Source organism: Carassius gibelio, chromosome B18 (assembly GCF_023724105.1).
Source record: "Carassius gibelio isolate Cgi1373 ecotype wild population from Czech Republic chromosome B18, carGib1.2-hapl.c, whole genome shotgun sequence".
Lineage (NCBI taxonomy): Eukaryota > Metazoa > Chordata > Actinopteri > Cypriniformes > Cyprinidae > Carassius > Carassius gibelio.
In genome coordinates, this window is record NC_068413.1 from 6,915,530 (window position 1) to 6,933,178 (window position 17,649).

General features: G+C 37.2%; 1 protein-coding gene across 2 annotated transcripts in view; it reads left to right on the forward strand.

The window, feature by feature from the left end:
- zgc:173742 (DNA topoisomerase I, mitochondrial) overlaps positions 1 to 17,649 on the forward strand; it is a 30,896-nt gene that overhangs the window by 3,492 nt on the left and 9,755 nt on the right. For both annotated transcript variants that reach the window (XM_052582652.1, XM_052582653.1), the window contains exons 5-14: positions 654 to 779; positions 1,796 to 1,883; positions 3,199 to 3,323; positions 3,435 to 3,550; positions 4,680 to 4,801; positions 11,261 to 11,383; positions 11,491 to 11,678; positions 13,587 to 13,731; positions 15,156 to 15,299; positions 16,341 to 16,526. In XM_052582652.1, coding sequence (XP_052438612.1) covers positions 654 to 779; positions 1,796 to 1,883; positions 3,199 to 3,323; positions 3,435 to 3,550; positions 4,680 to 4,801; positions 11,261 to 11,383; positions 11,491 to 11,678; positions 13,587 to 13,731; positions 15,156 to 15,299; positions 16,341 to 16,526 — 1,363 coding nt within the window. The remainder of the gene's footprint in view (positions 1 to 653; positions 780 to 1,795; positions 1,884 to 3,198; positions 3,324 to 3,434; positions 3,551 to 4,679; positions 4,802 to 11,260; positions 11,384 to 11,490; positions 11,679 to 13,586; positions 13,732 to 15,155; positions 15,300 to 16,340; positions 16,527 to 17,649) is intronic.

The following is a 17,649-nucleotide window of genomic DNA, read 5'->3' on the forward strand; positions in this document are numbered from 1 at the left end:
GAAAAGCATTCAGATCAGACTGGGTGGGACGGGGTCCTGGGGGGATAGAACAGAGCCTGAGGCATAGATCTAAGCAAGCAGACATTTAACATAAAATTATTTCATATACTAAAATTTGATATGTAAGATTTTTAGAAAGTTGGACCATCTAAAATCTCTCGTTGGCTGTTTCTGTCTCCCGATAAGAACAGTACGTCTCTAATCAGGGATTTTGACAATCAGGCGCTTTGTAAATCAAGTCCTGCCAATGATTGCAGGTGGGAGGCTGATTTACACGACAGAGGTCAGACTCTAAAACTGCTGAAGGTGTCCTAGTGTTCTTTTACACTTAATCTCTTCCGGAAAGTTCTCTACTAAATTAAATAGTTTGTTATGGTAATTGTAATTAATTGATTTGTTCTGCTCACCTCCCGCCACATCTGAATCATGCTTTATGGAAATTGAAGCTTGTATCTCTCCGCAATTATCCTTGGGCATAATTACCGTAATTATATAATTATCATCAGTGGCCATTAAGCATTATTGTGTAATCACTGTAATTTAGTCATTGTCATTGGTCAATGCATATTTGTCCTTATGAGTTTATTTTTTTATATATATACTAAAGTTCTTACAGCCTTTAAATGTGTTTTTTGGTTGTTTGTCTCATTTAGGTCTCAGGTGAATGTGAAGGAAGAGCCAGAGGAAGATCCAGACTTTGTAACAAAAGGGAAAGGGAAAAAGAGGAAAAGAAAGGTGGATAACATGGATGGTCCTTCTTCTACCTCTGAAGCTCCTTTGTAAGTGTTTGTTTTTCCTAGGCCCTATGTGACCCTATAACACTGAGATTTGGCTGAGACTGAGACTACAGAGATACAACTATTTGAACATCTGGAATCTGAGGGTGCAAAAAATCCAAATATTGAGGAAAATAGCCTTTAAAGTTGTCCAAATGAAGTTCTTAGTGATATACAAAATATCTTCATGGAACATGATCTTTACCTAATATCCTAATGATTTTTGCCATAAAAGAAAAATCGATCATTTTGGCCCATACATTGTATTATTGGCTATCGCTACAATATACCCGTGCAACTTATGACTGCTTTTGTGCTCTAGGGTCACATATTTTTCATTTGAGTCAGTGGGGTAAGCTGCGCCACTTTTTACTTAAAGGGATAAATCACCCCAAAATTTACTCATCTTTGTCATTCCAAACCTACCACTGACTTACTATTTCAAAAAGACACGTTTAGCTGAATGTCAAAAGCTACTTTTTGTCCATACAGTGAAAGTGGAAGATAACAAGGACATCCGTGGCCACCTTTTATGTTCATTTTATGGAAAAGAGGCAGCTTGGATGTTTAATAGTTAATGGCAAATCTTTTTTTTTATCAAATTACCATGGTTTTGTGCATTGGAGGTTTACCAACATACATGATAGGGCTGCACGATATTGGGAACTTTATTGTGATATTTTTCTGCGATAGGAAATCTAATCTTATTTTTTCTTACAAACAAAAATGGGGTGAGCACACTTACATTCTCATTTTAAATGATTTAAACATCAGAGTATTATTTAAGTATTATTAAGTCGAAAAACACAACGTTGTGAAGTATTTTTTCATAAGCATCCCATTATGAAAACTCTTTTCTAATTGTTTAATCAGATTTCAAAAAGTAGTTTTCTCTGGTGATGGCAAATTGGAATTTTCAGCAGTCTTTGTCACATTATCCTTCAGAAAAATGCTGATTTGGTGCTCAAAAAAAAAGGACTCTTTACATGTATTGTCTGCTTGCTGAATTTCTCTGAAAGGCCAAAGAAGAAGAAGAAGAAAGCTGCAGAAGAGGGACAGGAAAACTCTGCAACGGTGAAGAAAAAGATCAAGGGAAAAAAAGAAAAGGTGGGCTCTACCCAGAGTGCATTAGCGGTATATTGATTATAGAGGGAAGAACTGATTGGCAGAGTGCTTGCTGAAATGCTAGAAATTGTGATATTTTAAATCTAAAATCTTTAAAAAGGACACATGCTGAGATAATCTACATAAAGGCACAGTCAGAAAGTTTTGGAATACTGTATGTCAGTAAAGTTTGCTTTAACTATAATTATGTACCATGCAGGGTTGATTTAGTGTTAATGTCTTTACCAGTTTTTGTAAAATGCAATTATTATTTTTTTATGTTCACGAGATGAATAGGCATGTTAGCACTTTCCGTTTTATTCACACAAATCACAGAAATGTAATTTTGTTCATTTAATTAGCTTTTGCTATGTATCTATACTGCCTTCTGCAGGTCAACGTCAACTTCACAATCACCCTCCAATTTGATGGATTTAAAAGACCATATCACAAAGTGATTGCCTGTGCTGGAAAGCCGTCATTTTGTTCAACATCTGTTGCTCTTGACCATTGATGGTAATTTTAGTTTTGCAGAGAGCAGTTTTGGAGAACATTTCTCTCTTGCAGAGCTAAAAATCTTATTTTCAGAAGAAACCTTTAACAGTTTTTTGTCCACACTGCCCCTCAGGAGTTCATTCTGGTCGGGTGTTGTCGATTTGCCAACTGCAGACTAGACTTCGGTGCGCTTCAATCTCTCAGAGTAGTTTTATCTTTGGAAAAGTAAATGTTTTGTGTCTCATGTGGATCCACCAGTGTCTCAATGAGAAAAGCTGATCTAAATAGCAAAAAGCAATTTGTCACTATTGTATTCCTCCATTGTAACAAATAATACACATTTAGATATCTATACCTGGCAAGTTTCACCACCATAAACTCTCTAAACAGCAAGGCTTGAAAACAAACCGTCAACAGCTAAAATAATTTATCCTGCTTTTGCACACATCCTGTTTTTACAGTTTCACGGTTCATACTTGTTGATTTGAGTGTTAATCTTCCTGTCAAGTTTAGGGGTGCAATGTTGTGCCAAAAGTGTATTTATAAAAGTTTAGATCTAAAAGTTATCTAGGCGATATGGTCAATTAAAAAGTTTTATTTATTTATATATATTTTTTTCTCTCTCTTCCCAGGGCTCAGCTTAAACATTTTTATTGAACTGACATGTATAAGATGTAGTGAACATAGTTATTAAACATTGTGATTTCTGCTAATTTAAATATGACACTAAGGCCATGTTAACTAGCTAAGATTTGCAACTCCTGCAAAATGCAGACAATATTCACAAAATGTGCAAACGATGACTCCTTTTCCCCTTTAAAAGGTGATAAAAGAGGAAGGAGGGCGTTCTGTCTCCACTAAGAAGAAAAAAACCAAGGAAGAGATCGAGGCAGCCAGGGCTCTCAAGCTTAAGAAGAAAGAAGAGGAAGAGAAACAAAGATGGAGATGGTAGGCTCTCTGCATGCATCTTCTTGTCTGCATGAAAGGAGTGACACCTTTTAGCCCAGAAGTTTTGTTTGTCTCTTATCATCTTTTCTCGACTTCTTGACTTTTTCGCAGGTGGGAAGAGGAGAAGTATGAGGATGGAGTTAAATGGAAGTTTCTAGAACACAAAGGGCCGTATTTCCCTCCCAAATATCAAGCCCTTCCAGATGATGTCAGGTTTTACTATAACGGTATGTATTCAAACGTTATAAAGATCTAATTGTGTCCATTGTACTGGTGCTTCACATCATTTCAAAGCAAAACCTGTTCAAAAGTAAGAGGTTTTGGTCAGAGGGAGGCTAGTTCATTGGTCAATGCCATTCCCTTTAATTTTCTGGCTTTGGGCACGCAGCCCAGCGCAGGGTTGACCTGTTCGTCCGCTGGTGTCAGGTGTACTCCAGAGAGCACAGGAAGAGTCTTTAATCTCTTTGCTAAACTTTAAGGTCAGCTTCCTCTATTAATATCCACTCTGCCATTTACCGTAGAGAGGCGTTTCTTAAACTATAAGTGCATTTCAGAAGGCCCAGGCCATTAATCTTCAAACAATAACCCAGAGGGGGAAGTATTTGGATTTTGTGCCTGAGACTCTGAACGGTAAGCTATAAATGCAGTTTTGATTATATTTGTCCTAGGCCATGATTCTCGGTGATGCATTTAAAGTCTATTTCGCGGGGTGAGCTGGCGAGTCCTGTGGGAACGCGAGTCTGATGACTCATCTTAACGTGGTTATAAAAACCTTCAGCAGTCTTCTGTAGTAGATCTGTGCAAACGATATCGTGTTTGTGTGCTTTTGACTCTGATGTTCTTATGTCTTAAGAGGAAATACGCTAATAAATAAATGAACCAATGTTTATCTGCCGAATTTTCAGAAGCGAACTTTTAGTTATTAGAATGCTTAAATTGAATGCATTCAGTTTTAAAGTATTTCGCTTGCAAGCTGATAGACATGAATGAAATCTCAAATCATTCAGATTATGGAGAAGATATGTAATGTTTTCTTTTTTTAAAGATTAGAATAGCGAATTTTGTTTTTGCACCATTTAAACAATGAAACATTTGTTTTGTTTTATTGTGTCCGATTGACACTGTATTATCCCATGAGGCTTTGGGATTCACTATATTTGTGAAGGACTGTTCAATTTAAATAAAAAATAAGTTAGTAATTGTTTTGATATTATGAAATATTACCAATAAATGGCCAAAGTTAAAATTCTGTTCCATGTATTTTTTTGTTCCATACTTTGACCCAACCCACTCATAGCTGGTTTCTTTAGTCGCTAACGTTCTTATAGCGAGTAAAAATGTTCTGTTTTGTTGTAGGAAAGCCAGTGAAGCTCAGCCTGCCAGCTGAAGAAGTGGCTCTTTTCTTTGCTCAGATGCTGGATCATGAATACACCACAAAAGACGTCTTCCGCAACAACTTTTTCAGGGACTGGAGGAAGGTAAACCTTTCTGACACTTGTAAGCCCAGCTCAATCTTCAACCACTAGCTTTAACACTTACACGTTTGTGGAGGCTCTAGTAGGGATGGGTGTCAGGTTATGAGTACGGAAGAGTTATGAAGCTTACAGCATCCCAGAAGGCCTCGGGGCGTATCATGCAGAATTAATTTCGTGCTGCTTAGTGCTCAATGCTCTTGAAAACACGATTTGTGTAAAGGCATTGATATGCTAATCCAGACAACTCGCTTCCTGCATATGAACAAATCCAATTTAACTGTTTTATTATAACACGGAAGCCCCTGCTCGCTCCACTGAGCACAGTCTCCGCCCCGTGCCCGACTGTCAATCTAGAGAATGAGCGAGAGAAGAATTGAAGTGATGAGACACTGGCTCTATTATTATAGTGCTTTTGCGAAGTGTTGTGAGAACATTGTTGTGTCAGCTTGTTTGTTGCTCGCTGTTTTTCTCTGGGTGATCTGCAGTGTAGCGCTTTCAGCAAACACTTGTTTAAAAATGTTCATTTAGATGTATCATGACCTTTTGACCCATTTAGTACTTATTAATGGAGACCAAACTTCTGCGTAACATTAGGGGTTCGGTGGATAATGAATTTCAGTGTATGGGTGCCCAGTGTTGTGCACACATTCATTGACTGTGCAGTGCAGACAGCAATTAGAAAAATAAGGTCAATGAAAAGTGTTCTGGGAGGGAGGAGGCATGTTTATGTACTTCTTAGCATTTGGTAATTACTGCACATTAGAGACCCGCTAGAACTGGGCACCACAGGATCAGAGAGCAGCTTAAAGAGGTGGTTTACTACATTTATTTTCTAGGCATGATTGTGTTTATGGGGTGCAGTCTAACATGTGTTCATGCTTCCATTATTATATATTTATAAATTATATGAATGAAAAAAAGAAATAAATATATAATATATAAGGGATGTAACGATTCACTCAACTCATGATTCGATTCGCGATTTTGATTTCAAGATTTGATTCATGATTTGATTTTTTTATTTTTTAACAAACTTTAAGACAAATTATGAATGAAATGTCTCCTTTTATTATTGCTTGGACAAAATGCTGTATATTTCATTGTGAAATTGAAATATAACTAATAATATACTAATAGCCCTTGCATATAATTGCTCTTTTGATGGTTTTGATCGCTTCTATTGTGCTTATTTGTAAATCACCTTGGATAAAATAATCTGGTAAATGACAATTTAAATAATGTAAATGTAAATAACAAAACTAAATTGAAATTTTAAAACAACCCCCAAATCAAATAAATAAGACAAATAAAATCAATGACATATTGTTCATATTACATGACCTATCAGTGTCCATTGCGTTGGTTCACTGGCATTTCATAAATGCCTTTCTGTGACCTCATGGGATATAGAAAGTAGCAAGTTATTCGGGTACTTTTTGCCCACTGTTTTTCAGATACCAAAAATTTGTACTGTACTGTTAATTTTGCATACTATTTATTACCTACTTTCTAGTAGGGGTGCCCCAATCACGATCGGCTGATTGTTAATGCGCATCTCGTCTGTGTAGTAACAGTTGCTCTATGTGAAATCAAGCACCTGATGGAATTTACCGCTGATTAGAGAACCGGCTTTACTGACGAGATGCGCATAACGATCCGCCGATCGTGATCGGAGCACCCCTTCTTTCTATTGTATTGTTTTTTTTTCTCCATACAATCAAAGTCAGTGGTCTCCATGTCTGTATGGCCACCAGCATTTTTTTAAATATATATTTTTTTGTATATTGCATAATTTATTCCTGTAAAGTGAGTTCAAGATAGTGTAATTTAAAATATAATTAATATATAGAAACAATGAAATATCCGTTATTGGTGATTTATTTTGTTATTGGTGAGTTTGGGAAACTTGTTTTGGAAGCTATTACTGAATTATATCTAAAATCTCTTTTCTAAGTATTGAAGGAGGGACCCTCACAACTACTAGAGATTCATTGTCCGTTAGGAACCACACAGATCATACTCGCAACAACATAGCAAGCAACACAATAAAAACACTAAGAATGTCTTTGTAACTGCATATTAATTCCTGTTTAACCTAAAATTTATTTGCAGTCTAGTAGTGAGTTTTGAATGGGCAAGATCACTTCGGGGTTGCCATTCATAACAAAACTAGCCCAATAACCCAAAAAACTCAAAATACCACTCCCATACCTAATATACTTTTACAGTCACTGTTCTGTTATACACAATTTCAACTTCCCTATGTAGTAGTAATCATTGTAGAGCTCACAAGAAACTCAAAGGCTCTTTACCAGTGCCACTCCCTAACAAAACTTAATATCAAGCACAGTTTTATTAATGGAAGTATGGAAAATTAATCAAATATTTCAAGTAGAATGCACTTTATGAAGTATATAAAACCTTTAACCCGGTGGGAGAAAAATCAATCCGGAACAGTTTAAAAGAAAATTGGCCTTTTTTCATTTGTTGCAACAGAAATGTCCTTTTACCTTTTTAAATATAGTGACACATTTCTTGATTGCAAGTCTGTTGTGCCATTTAATCAATTTGATTTAGTCGACAGTATAGACTCATGGATCGTGCTGTGCTCTTATCCATTGTAATTGGTTTGTGGGTCTGTGAGGTTCTCGAGTCTGTTCTTGTGCCATTTTTGGGCCCTTCTCTTACTTTTCCTCTTATTTTACTCTTTTCCTCCCCTCTGCGCTGGGCTCTGCTCCCTGGCTAATGGCCCAGGGGTGCCGTTCTTGGTTCTAGTGGGTGTATGCGTGTGACAGAATAGGGAGATGGAGGGGGGCAGGTCAGAGGAAATTGCTTGTGTGAGGTCCCATGGCGCAGGTTCTCTTCACCAGCCCCAGGAGGAGAGATTAGAGTGAATCAGTGTTGGTGTGACATTTAGCACTGCAAAAGTGCAAGAATAAATCATAAACCGACAAAAGAGAAACACGTATGGCAGTCCTCTGTGACCCCTCCATCCCATACATACTTTTCTCTCCCCTCATTTTCGCTTGTTGTCCTCTTTCTCCTTTCCTGTGCCCCACGGGGAAGCTGTGATCATCACATATGAGGGGATCTTGGTCCTTCCTCTAGAGTTGCTTGGATGATCTTTAGTGTCTCCTGGCGTTTGATGTACAGTACTTGTTGTAATTGCATGTCATGAAACAGGCCATATCCCAAAGCAGTTTCAGTGCAAAGGATCAGAAAGCAGGCTTTTTTAATCACTGTGATGAAGACAACTGCTGAATAAAAAAAACTAGAAATTGCACACTCAAATGAGTTTAACTTAAAGTAGGGCTGTCAATAGTTAAAATAAGAATTAATTAACATAAAATACCAGTTCATTAATGACATAATTTAAATACTTTCTGAGAAAAGCTCCCAGAAGTAGAGCATTCAGGCATTATTATGGAAGAGGAGTAGATTATGGAATACACATTACGATAAGAAGTCCATTGATTATTAGCTCAAACAATATAACATGGCACTAGCACTGTCAAGGTCATAGGTCATTCCAGTCTGTCTGGAATAGTGTTGTTTTTGGTGGCCTGTTTTAATTTTTGTTTTAGTCTAGTCTTTGTGTGAACCTGTCTTTTTTTTTGTCTCTTTTTTTTTTTTTTTTTTTTTTTTAGTTATGCAATTCTATTTAAGCCAGTCAATATAGTATAAGTACCTAGTAGTATAGACGAAACCAAATTTTTCTTTTAGCCAAACCCATTTCAAACAAGGTTATCTTATATTATTGTTACCTAAAGGCTGGTTCACACGGCAGGATAATTAGGCCGATTTTAGCCCCGATTCACCTCTTCCGACAATCTTAGGATGCTCCGATTATCGTAAAATAATCTGATCAAATATTCCTGCCGTGTGTGGTGTGTTAAGACCGCTCTCCTCTGCTCGGAAGAACGTCGGGACCGCTCCGATCTCAAATCGGGGATATCCAACATGTTGGATTTATTTGGCCCGATTTCTTCTCGTGTGTGGTGTATCTCGAGGACAAACAATCACGCAGCCTGTGGACTGTGGCGTGTAGCCAATCAGAAAGCAAGGTCACGAGGCGGTGAGGAAGTACCGGGAAACAAAATCAAAACAGCCAGCGTATATAATATAACAAATATAACAAATACAAGTAAAGTCGATGGGCATAACTACATCCACAACTGCAGTCCACCAGAGTACATGGAAACGAATATATGAACGTTTATTTCTACGGTTATTAATCTGTGTAGTACGTAACAACATTTCTATGAGATAAAACAACAACTTTCCTCCATATCATGATGTAGCAAGTATAGTCCATGCTCGCGTTCTCTCCACCTCTTTGACCATCGCCTTTTCTTGTTTTTCTTATGTTTTTTTTCCGTTAAAAACAAAGCACAAACTATGGCCACTGCATCCTCTTCGTCCGCCATGATTGTTTACTCTGAAGTCACGTTTGATCTCGAGGGATTTCAAGAATTGGCTCGGGAGTCAAATCGGTTCGTGTGTGATGTGTTGATAATGCCGTGTGGCTGCACACCACACACTGAATGACCAAAACTGTTAGACCCGTGATTTTTTTTTTTATCGCCGTGTGTGGGGTCTCTCAGGTTTGGAAAATCGGCCGACAATTTTAAAGTTGTCCCATGTGAACCAGGCCTTAAACTCAAGAACACATCCATTCCAGACACGAAAGACTCGCTGATTTGAATTTACACAATTTATTTTACCAACAACCATGTTAGAAGTACACACATCGGTCCCTATCTCTGTGTCACACTAAACTTTGTTAACTATTTAGTCATAATTTTCGTTGACTAAAGCAGCACTATTCTGGAATGAGTTGAAGAAACAGAACAAATTAAGACAGACTAAATCCAGAAGAACTGTGGAAACATCTCCAAGGTGCTTCAAGAAACCAACCTCCAAAGCTACAGTATTGGTAAAAGTTTTAGGCTCTTGTGTAAAAATGTAAATGAGGATACTGTCAAAAAATAATATCATAAATAGATTTTCTTCATCAGTTAACTTCTTTTAAAGTCCCCCATGGTGAACAAGTTTTTTATGTTGTTTATTTATTTATGTGGTGTTTTTAATATGTTATTAGACAAACCATGTGTCAATCCATTTATCAACACAATTTCTTAGTATTTTCTCCTTAAAACTGTAGTTTCCCAAAGGAAGTCACAGAAATGGGGTTTGAAACAGCCTTCGGTTTGTATTTGTAATTGGTAATCGAATCGAAAGCTTGTGAACGCTTGTGAAAGCTTGTGAATCCAATCAAATCGTGAAATGTCAAAACCCTGCTCTATAATCCTTCTTGTAACTATTCTTGCTGCTGATATAGAAAAAGACCAAGTTCTGATGCAGTATGCGAAGTTCTTGTGGTTACGTGTCTGTCTGTTCCTAAAAAACATCAGGGTGTCTGTGAGCCTTTTCTGGTTTTCACACATACACGCTTACCCAAGGTCAACCAAAGTTCACTTAGTTCAAGCAATTTGTGCCTGGTCTATTACCCTGTATGGATACAAAACGGCGCCTTCAGCTTCATACTTATCAGATGTCTGGTAGACATATGAAGTGAGCAGCAACTATCTTAAATGCCCTATTTGGATGAAACTAGTTTTCCCTGAGGTGTCAAGTTAAATTTGTGTTTCACAGCCTTTAATATTGATTTGAATCCCCTTCAAATCTGTTTTTCTCACCCAACCTCAGGACAAAATTTGGTGCAAGTTATCTGCTTTTTTTTTATTCTCTGGGGTCCTCTCTGAAAAACGAAGTGACATCTAGGTAGGAATGTCTGTGTTGTGTCACTGTGCTTCTCCTAATTTATTTTGACCTTCGTCGAAAACAGCACCTAAAGCAAACTTGCTAGTTTCACTGCCTGGTGAACCTTTAATATGGATTTAGACCTTTATGCCAACTTTCTATGTAAAACAACAGTGGGTGGTTCAAGTTCCGCTGGCAATCTCATCTGATTTGGAAATAAAATTAAATCGATAAGGAAAGTTGCTGTTCAGAACGGCAACCGTAGAGCAGCATCTGGTCTGATTCTCAACACCTATTAATTTTTTCTTTTAATTATGTGCATAATGTTATAACTAGCAGCACATACTGTTTAAAGGTTTGGTGTATTTCAGTGGATTTCACATTACATACTGGTAACAATGTTGTTATTATAATTAACTACTATTTAAAAAAAAAAGTTAGAATAAAGCTAAAATAAAAAAATAAATACAAGATTAAAGAACTAACTAAAATAAGTTAGATGTAATAAAATGTATAACAAAAAAAGTAAACTACAATTAAAATGAGTTATAACTGTTAATATTAATAAATAATCAGGCAATAAACAATCTTAGTAAAAACTACAGAGATCCAAATTCACGAACGTTTTTTAGTAATCCTAGCTAAAACTTCACCTGCTAAGTCTTGTTTTTGATGGGTTACACATTCCTTTCTCCACAGGAGATGACTTTGGAGGAGAGACAGCTAATAATGGATCTGAACAAGTGTGATTTTGGGGAACTCCACGCTATGCATAAACAGAAGGTGGAAGCCAGGAAGAACTTGAGCAAAGAGGAGAAGTTGGTAAGTGTTTCTTCATAACATCTGAATGTTTTAAATCCAGAAGTTTAAATCCAAAGTTACAATCTTTGCTCCTCGGATGTTCCTCTGAATTCATAAATGTTTTCCAGGTTAAAAAAGAGGCTAATCAAAAAATTGTTGATGAGTATGGATACTGCGTGTTGGACCACCATCGTGAACGCATCGGGAACTTTAATATTGAACCTCCAGGGCTTTTCCGAGGCAGAGGAGACCATCCTAAACAGGGAATGCTGAAGAAGAGGGTTCAGCCTGAAGACGTCATCATCAACTGCAGCAAGTGAGGCTTTGTCATAACAGTCCACTGTCAGCTTTGCTTTTTCAAGCCGTATTATACAGTATTGTTCAAAATAATAGCAGTACAATGTGACTAACCAGAATAATCAAGGTTTTTAGTATATTTTTTATTGCTACGTGGCAAACAAGTTACCAGTAGGTTCAGTAGATTGTCAGAAAACAAACAAGACCCAGCATTCATGATATGCACGCTCTTAAGGCTGTGCAATTGGGCAATTAGTTGAAAGGGGTGTGTTCAAAAAAATAGCAGTGTCTACCTTTGACTGTACAAACTCAAAACTATTTTGTACAAACATTTTTTTTTTTTTCTGGGAGTTAGCAATCCTGTGAATCACTAAACTAATATTTAGTTGTATGACCACAGTTTTTTAAAACTGCTTGACATCTGTGTGGCATGGAGTCAACCAACTTGTGGCACCTCTCAGCTGTTATTCCACTCCATGATTCTTTAACAACATTCCACAATTCATTCACATTTCTTGGTTTTGCTTCAGAAACAGCATTTTTGATATCACCCCACAAGTTCTCAATTGGATTAAGGTCTGGAGATTGGGCTGGCCACTCCATAACATTAATTTTGTTGGTTTGGAACCAAGACTTTGCCCGTTTACTAGTGTGTTTTGGGTCATTGTCTTGTTGAAACAACCATTTCAAGGGCTAGTCCTCTTCAGCATAGGGCAACATGACCTCTTCAAGTATTTTAACATATGCAAACTGATCCATGATCCCTGGTATGCGATAAATAGGCCCAACACCATAGTAGGAGAAACATGCCCATATCATGATGCTTGCACCTCCATGCTTCACTGTCTTCACTGTGTACTGTGGCTTGAATTCAGAGTTTGGGGGTCGTCTCACAAACTGCCTGTGGCCCTTGGACCCAAAAAGAACAATTTTACTCTCATCAGTCCACAAAAGGTTCCTCCATTTCTCTTTAGGCCAGTTGATGTGTTCTTTGGCAAATTGTAACCTCTTCTGCACATGCCTTTTTTTAACAGAGGGACTTTGCGGGGGATTCTTGAAAATAGATTAGCTTCACACAGACGTCTTCTAACTGTCACAGTACTTACAGGTAACTCCAGACTGTCTTTGATCATCCTGGAGGTGATCATTGGCTGAGCCTTTGCCATTCTGGTTATTCTTCTATCCATTTTGATGGTTGTCTTCCGTTTTCTTCCACGTCTCTCTGGTTTTGCTCTCCATTTTAAGGCATTGGAGATCATTTTAGCTGAACAGCCTATCATTTTTTGCACCTCTTTATAGGTTTTCCCCTCTCTAATCAACTTTTTAATCAAAGTACGCTGTTCTTCTGAACAATGTCTTGAACGACCCATTTTCCTCAGCTTTCAAATGCATGTTCAACAAGTGTTGGCTTCATCCTTAAATAGGGGCCACCTGATTCACACCTGTTTCTTCACAAAATTGATGACCTCAGTGATTGAATGCCACACTGCTATTTTTTTGAACACACCCCTTTCAACTAATTCAACTAATTGCCCAATTGCACAGCCTTAAGAGCGTGCATATCATGAATGCTGGGTCTCATTTGTTTTCTGAGAATCTACTGAACCTACTGGTAACTTGTTTGCCACGTAGCAATAAAAAAATATACGAAAAACCTTGATTATTCTGGTTAGTCACATTGTACTGCTATTATTTTGAACAATACTGTATGTTCAGAAGTGGGATCATTGCTGTAGCACTCTGGCATTAACGCAAGGCCTAACAAAAGCATGTCACGGATATGTTTCATAGAAAGTTGGGGGAAAAAAGCTTTTTACCCTTAAGAGCTCTTTTGAAAAAACAAACGTGGGCAATAATAAGTACTGTTTCACTCTGCAATCAGTGTGTTGTGTTCAGAGGAAGCGTAAGGTTTGAATTTACTCCACAGGGACTCTCGTATCCCAGAACCCCCAGCTGGTCATCGCTGGAAGGAAGTCCGTCACGACAACACCGTAACATGGCTAGCAAGCTGGAACGAGAATGTGCAAGGATCTTGTAAATATGTGATGCTCAATGCCAACTCTAAACTTAAGGTATATATTATAGTCTCATAAATAATAAATATTACTGTCAAATTCATGTCAGATAATAAAAATACTGTAATAAATACAGTAGTCCACCATGTATTTGTTCATTGTTTTATTAAGGGATAAGTCTGAAGCACGCCATAAAATAATTATAGCAATTTACACAGGGCTAGTAGTATATACAGCTGTATATACAAATACACACCCAGGTATCGGATCAGTACTCGGTATTGGCCGATACCCTGAGCCCAGGTATCGGAATCGGTATTGGGAAGAGAAAAAGGGTATCGGAACATCTCTAGTATAAACTACCTTGATCAAACCATTCCTAAAGAACACTTAAAAACAAAACAAACTATGATTTGTTGTTTATATGTTAGTTGGTCGGACAAACTTTCTTTAATCCAAGTTAAAGGATCTTGGTCTTATTATTCACTTGATTAAAATGTACTTGTTGCCCTCTTCCTTCTCTCTGCCTGTACATTCCTTCATTTCCAGCTCATCTTCACGTTCTCTTCACCACCTGACTGTCTGTCTCTGTCACCTTGTTAATAATAGATGTGATTTGATGTCGCGTTTTAGCGCCGAGCGCGGTCCAATCAAACAGAGGAGACGTGTATTCTCGCGTTCTGCCGAATCACGCTCACTTAGTTTCAGCTCAGCACCTCATCTACACCTTCGTTCCACTCACTTCCTCTCGCTAATTAAATTAGGAAGCAAAGCGATCCTTTTCATCAGAACTGAGTGATGGACACCTCTCAAGAAACGTACTAATCATAACTGAAGAAGAACAGATACACCACACCGTTTCCTAAGCATCTCGTCACTTTGCTTTTCTTTCCCGAGTCCTTTCATTTGTCTGCTTCCTTTTGCTTTATATGTGCTGAATTAGTGAAGGTTAAATTATTTTATACTATGTTGGTCTCTATGCTGTTGCTGTGACAACAAAGTAACTAGTGGCTGGATTCAAACAAACCTGAGGTTTGTTTATCCAAAGGTAAATACAATATTTTTTTTTTTTTATTTGGACTGGAATATTTTTATTACTCTTCTCATCATATAATTTATTTTCTTTCTTGAAAATCACATTAATTCATCATATGACCTAGTGTGTGTTATTTTGAAGTCATCTGTATGGTAGTTAATGTACTTTTAGCTAATATATAAGCCTTTGGATATTTTCTGTTCCCAGCTTCCTGTAAAATTGCACAGGAAAGCCTGGCAAAAAATTATATTAGTCATACCATTTCATGTTGAGTCTTTGTGCTATTTTTTAAGTCTCTTGTGAAACAATCTTTTACATCACCTCATAATTCAATCCGCTCCTTTGGAATAAGATGGTACTTTAAAACTGATCACTGGTGGTGTGTCAGGGTGAGCTGCCCCATGTCAGATCATTTGGGTTTTCTTTACTTTTTTGTCTCCTGTAGGGTGAGAAGGATTGGGAAAAGTATGAGGTGGCTCGTAAACTGAAGACATGTGTGGATGCCATCCGAGCCCAGTACCAGGAGGACCTCAAGTCCAAACAGATGGGCACACGCCAGCGAGCCGTTGCCCTCTACTTTATTGACAAGGTCAGGCCACACAAACATAATTTGTTTACTTGCACTACATCAGTGGGAATTTCAATCATGATGACTTTATTTTAGTAAGACCAACGAGTTATAGTGTACCGTTAATCAGTTTGCGTCAATTAAAATGCCTTGTGAGAATAAATACAGAAGATATATCACAGAGGACTGCCTGCTGCATTATTTCCTGGCCATTTGTTTAAACTGTGGCAACCACTCAGAAATATCTGCAGGAATTCAAAGGAGGTTATATTATACACTGACACATTTTCACACCATGGTTAACTTCTAATGTTGTTTGATCTCTTTTGGACTGTTTGTTAATGAATTTTGGTTACTGAAGTTGAGTTGCCAAATCAGAACAAGATAAGTTTTAAGTTCGACTATAATGAAATCTTTATTTCAAAAGATCAAAGTTCAGTTTAATTTAAGTTAACTTATGGAGTTAGACAATAATGTAGTGTTGATTGACGAATAAACCGCATATCTTCGAAAAGTGTGTCTCATACAAGGCTGCTTTTATTGACCATGTCTCGTAATTGTGACTTTTGCTACATATATTGCAGTTATTTATCATAGTTGCAACTGTTTCACATAAATTTGCCGCAATTATACATAACTTTTCTCATAAGACCAAATTACAATTGCAACTTTTTCGTATTTGCGGCTATTTTTCATAGTTGCGACAACTTCTCATGTTAACATATTTCAATCGCAGCTATAATTGTGACTATTTTTCATGATTGGAACGTCTTATCTCACAATTGCAGCTTTGTTTCCCATAAAAGCAAGCACCTACAATGCAACTTTTTTGTAATTGCGACTTTTCACAATTGCATAATTTAATAATTTCTTCTAATTTTCAACATTAAAGAAAAAAATGTGTTTGTCCATATTAGGGCTGGGCGATATATCTAACGATATGATCATGCGCATCTAGTCAATAAATGAAATGTTCATAAACAGCTAAGAATGTGCACCGATGTTCTGGAGATGATGTCATGTCTGCATGACTCAGGTGTATGTGTTTGTTAAACTCTTCAGCTGGCTCTGAGAGCAGGTAATGAAAAGGAAGAGGGCGAGACGGCAGACACTGTGGGTTGTTGCTCACTACGTGTGGAGCACATCACTTTACATGACACACTGGAAGGTCAGAAGTGTGTGGTAGAGTTCGACTTCCTGGGTAAAGATTGCATCCGCTACTACAACAAGGTCCCAGTGACCAAAAAGGTAAGGATTTTTTTTTTTTAAGAGATGACCGATTGTGCTGGCTTGCATCTATATTTCTGTCTGGTCTGTGTTTTGAGTTGTATACATTTCTAATGATTTTATTACAATTTTGACAATCTTCCATTGACTGTTTAAAATCTTTTTTTTGCCTTTATTTGCATACTGAATTGTGCATGATCTGTTCGCTGTTACATACATGCAAATCTAGACCTTTTATCAATTACCTCTTTAGAGCACCAGCTGAAAAAAAATGTAATGTTTTATGGTAATTTTAGTCATAACAGGTGGGTAGTTGTTATTTTAGCACCATTCATAGCTGTAGAAAGTATTGTTTCTTCACTGTTCACAGGCAGCAGGTCACACTAGATGAAAAGTGTGAGGTGTTCTGCGCTCAGCCGCTGGAACTTGTTTGCCTGCATAGGCCTCATAATGTAAATGAGAACATCTGAAAGAAGCTCATCAAGTGAAAATTAATTAGTTTCTGAATATCTCGCAAGTTTATTTGGCGACAGGCAGGCTGTGCGGAAATGTCAAATATAATTGCAGGTATGGTGAAAATCAACCCCTACTTCCTCATCACCCCATTATAGGCATAATGAATAACACTCTGGATAATGAATAATAATCTGGAAATTATCTTTGTGATACGTTTTAGGTTCATTACTATCAATATGCTGTTGTTCCATTTTAATAAAATAAATATCCAGGCTTCTGAGGCTGCATTAGATATCCTTATTCCTAATTTCAGATATGAAAATGAAAAACAAGAATGCTTTAAAGGAAAATTAATATTCAAGACCATGCACTATATTTAACGCCGTAATTAAACAGAGTTGTAACATTGATTATGTAACTCCTTTGTACAGATTTACTCTCTTTCAGAGCATCTCAAATCATGCTGGAGAACATAATCATCTGATTTTGCACGAACTCAAGTGTTGCTGTCAAACAAACACAAATACTAAGACATTGTAGAATTCACTTGAATATCCCAGTTCAAGTTTTTTCACTATTATGCTGATGATATAACTTGTAATGAAAAATGTTCAGCTGTATTACAAAAATGGAAAAATAAACATTTTCAAAAATGTTGGACCTGCTTAATCTGGCCGTATTAGGGTGA